The sequence below is a fragment of the Octopus bimaculoides genome, chromosome 30 (assembly GCF_001194135.2).
Source record: "Octopus bimaculoides isolate UCB-OBI-ISO-001 chromosome 30, ASM119413v2, whole genome shotgun sequence".
NCBI lineage: Eukaryota > Metazoa > Mollusca > Cephalopoda > Octopoda > Octopodidae > Octopus > Octopus bimaculoides.
The window spans coordinates 786,476-790,701 of NC_069010.1; the positions used below are offsets into that span (position 1 = coordinate 786,476).

A 4,226-nucleotide genomic window follows, 5' to 3' on the forward strand; every position below is an offset into this window, starting at 1 on the left:
ATACGTATACATGTAAGTATGTACATATACGTATGTATGTATGCATATATCTATATATATCATATATATCATTATATGATTGAAAGCCAAGTAAGTTTTATCTATCTATCTCCCTCCCCCCTCTCTCTCTCTCTCTCCCTCTCTCTCTCTCTATATATATATATATATATATACACCCAGATATGCATCTATATATACATGTGGATGAAGGTATGTACATACATGTACATATATATGCATATACGAATATATTTTTTGTATTACACGATCGAACGCACGTGTTACCCTTTCATGTAAGTTTTGAACTTTATTTTTCTGACGCAACTCTCTCTATCTTTGTATCTATCTCTCCCTCTCATTCTTCCTTCTACTGTTCTTTGCCTCTCCTCTTCACTATTATACATATATCTCTCTCGGTCTCTCTTTGCTCACTTATATTCTACTTCCTCCCCTTTTTCTCCCTCTACCACTCTTTCTCCTTACCCCTTACTGGTTACATATGTCCAGTCACTCATTCTTTTCATATCTTAGTCTCCCCAAGCTCGCACGTACATTTTCGTCCTTCCAGTTCGTGCTTCACAGCGTTCCATATACACATACTTTTCCACGTCTGGCCGTATAGCCTTTCTTGTGTGTTTATTTCACTGTTTCGTTTTCCTGTCTTGTTTTCCGTCCGCCACTATCCTCCATGGAACAAATTTAATTTGTGTCCGTGGGAAGAGTCATTTTAACGATGCGTCCTGCCCTAACTCTTCGAAACGTCAGTGTTATAATGGTGGCAGCTGATGAAGGAAATGCTCTTATGTGGACTGTGTGTTTTCTGTACCCTGTTTATCATTTTGTCCATGTATTTTGCAACGTCATGTACCCAGATATGCATCTATATATACATGTGGATGAAGGTATGTACATACATGTACATATTTATGCATATACTCATATATTATTTATATATATATAGGTAAATGTTCAAATTAGGTTGGTAGGGATATACAATCCTAGCGGGTACCGTATTCACTTTTACCGGTCAATAAAGCTGGCTAACCTCCGTGAGTGTAGAAAAACTTCAGTTAGTTTATTTTACTATCCTCAGTAGATCTTCACATCGGTAAATCAATATATCTTTATAGAGACTGCATATTGTCGGTAGAAAAGAAATAATAAATTGAGAATAAGGAGAATAAAGATTCATATATACAGTTTTACTCCGCAGTCAATCACGTATTTCCATTTCTGCACCTACATGTGGGTCTGTTGAAAATTTTAGGCACATTCCAAAGTTTTGTATCTTGCTGTGCATTTGGGAGTTATTTGCCGCTTCTTCAGGATGCTATTAATAGCGTTTCAGATTCCATCTGAACTAAAAACAAGTCCAACCAAAATATTTCATACACGTGGTGTTAGTATTTTAAGAATAGTCTAAATTCTGACGTTCTCAACACCGTAGCTGATTAAATATAAACTCCTAAGTAAGTAAACTGAATAATAAAATCAACGATATCCATACATTTTTAATTAAGTATAAAATTAGAAAATTAACTAATTGTGCAATAGCTCGTTATTAACCATAATAATAATAAGAAGAAAAGTTGTGGTCGTAAGAGTGATAGGGATCATAATTGTAGCAACAGCAATAACATCAACATACAGTAAGTAACCTGATACAGAATATACTACCATTCACCACATTTGCTGCCTAGTGACCCATTCTTGGACAGTTAGTCACTTGTTTTCCTAACCAGCAGAAACGATGTTAATAGCACCCTGAAGAAGCTGCCAGACGCATACCAAGATGCATGAGACTGCAGTGTGCACAGAATTGCAGCAGAAGGAAACATGGAGGTGCAGAAATGGAAAGGCGTGGTTGACTGCGGAACGAAACTGTATGTATGAATCTTTGTGGTCCTTATTATTGATACAAACGCACACACACACACACACACACGCGCGCACACACACACGCACACACACACACACACATACACACATGTATGCATGCATGTATAAAGCGTAAAGAAATAAGAATTTGGAATCCGGGCAGGTAACCTATTGTCTATCTAACATAATCCAGATCTGGTTAACCACATCGAATGACATAGAACATACAGAAATGTTTCAAATAAACAGTTAAACGGCAAGTCCAGAGTTCGCTTCATTGGATTTCACACAGCATACAAAGTATATAATGAAGGCATCATAAAAAAAGAATGAAGAATTATACATCTTTTAAAGTATTCATTACTGTATTATTCTCCTCAATCAGAGAATTACTCTCGTTTAATGAGAGTAATAATGTAATAAATTTTGAAGGTGTATGATAGTCGATTCTTCTTTACGATATCTTGATGATATATGTATAAAGCATGTATGCTTATGCACGCACAGACACATACACAAACACATACATACACACGCATACACACATATACAGAGTGTCTCCAAAGGATGTATACACACATTGAATGATTGTGAAGTCAGTTCGTATAATACATTTCATTTTCAGACGGATTTTAGTTCTTTATGAACGCTTGTTTTGAAATTATGACCATTCTGGTTCAATTGCTGTTGTGGCTCAAACATCAAGGAGCCTCGTGGTTTCTATGACCAAAGCCTCGATCATCATCTACCGGCTTGGATTATCCATTATCACAGCAGTTAAAACAGTCAACTGGAAGTCACTACTTGTCCGCTGAAGCAAAATTGGAAATAGCGTATACCTACACACACGTTCATATGTACGTACTTTGAATTACAGGCACACAGATACATATATATATATATATAAACATAAAATATATATAATTCACTCACATACACACACATGTATCTATCATTCCTAGCTCAAAAATGAACGTGACCACATCGCACAAAATAAATTTGAGATCAGGAAAATTATTTGTGGCATTAAATAATTTTCCTGTTTGAGTAAAGGAAATCGTACGATTTGTGTGAATTTTTCAATCCAGTAGAGCCTGGACATTCTACTTCTCTACAGAGTAAGTAGAAAACATTTTTGCCCTCGATGTAATTGGTATAATTAAAAAGAAAATGAGCAAAGACAAACAGCTCAGTAGGGACAAGGAGAAGGAAAGTGAACGAAGAAAAGTTGAAAATGAATTTTTGATTTATTGAAATTATCCACGATTCGAGAAAATGTAAATAAATAGATACGTGCGATTGTGTGTGTGTATGTATCCTGTGGTATCATCTACTCATGATGACGATGACGACAACGGCGAAGATGATGGTAATGGTGATGATAAAGCTAATTATGACGGTAGTGGTGATAAACATAAGAGACACAATACTTACTTTCATCAAATAATTTCATGTGACTTCGCTGAACTCCGAAGTTACGCAAAGTGTGGGATTTTTTTAAAACTTGGGAGATATTGCACCACAGTTGTTTATTAGTTATCTTGCTATATAGTTTGGAGTAAATAGCAAATATCGTTTGGTTTCTGTCTGAACTGAAATAAAAATAAATATACGTACATAGATAGATAAACAAATAGATAGATAGATAGATAGATAGATAGATAGACAGATAGATAAATAGATAGATAGATAGATATATAGATAGACAGAATAAATAAATAAATATAATTAGTTTAATTATATATAGGACGTGTGAGGATTTTAATATGAATCTATACTTGCAAACGTTTGTGTATAGACGTGCAAACTCGCTTTGTCATAGGTATGTATTAACACTCGTTCGTGTATTTATTTGCATATACTGCGCTGAAGAGAGAAGAAACTCTTGAAATTACCTAATTCGCAATTAATGTGGAGTCTTTTTAAATATCTTCTCACTAGTTCGCTTTTAATCGCATGTATTTGTGGAGTTTTTTTCGGTAGCTTCGTAATGTTTGGACATTAATTCAGTATGGAGGAGATAAGTCTTGGTTTGACTTTCTCCCTTAAAATAATTATATATATATAATTATTAATTTAATATAATCCTTTATTAAATACTTTTATTAGAATTTTAAAAGTTGTGCTTTTCTTTTATTCAAGCTATGTATTAAAATTAATATTTTGTATAAATTTCTGATAATGTTATAAAACAAATTGTTTGTTAATCAATTTTCCTGGTGTTGAGTTGTCCTGGTATTGAGTCGGCGGAGTTGAGTTGGCGGTGGTGAGTTGTTCCTATTAATATATATATATATATCTTAGTCGAGTCAGTCTATTGCTGATATGAGTTTCCTTTTTGAGTGTAC

General features: G+C 34.3%; 1 protein-coding gene across 2 annotated transcripts in view; it reads right to left on the bottom strand.

Annotated features, from left to right (window-relative positions):
- LOC106882816 (adhesion G-protein coupled receptor G6) overlaps positions 1-3,467 on the bottom strand; it is a 31,293-nt gene extending 27,826 nt beyond the window's left edge. For both annotated transcript variants that reach the window (XM_052978146.1, XM_052978147.1), the window contains exon 1: positions 3,313-3,467. In XM_052978146.1, coding sequence (XP_052834106.1) covers positions 3,313-3,331 — 19 coding nt within the window. In that variant the 5' untranslated portion in view covers positions 3,332-3,467. The remainder of the gene's footprint in view (positions 1-3,312) is intronic.
- Positions 3,468-4,226: the final 759 nt, after the last annotated feature.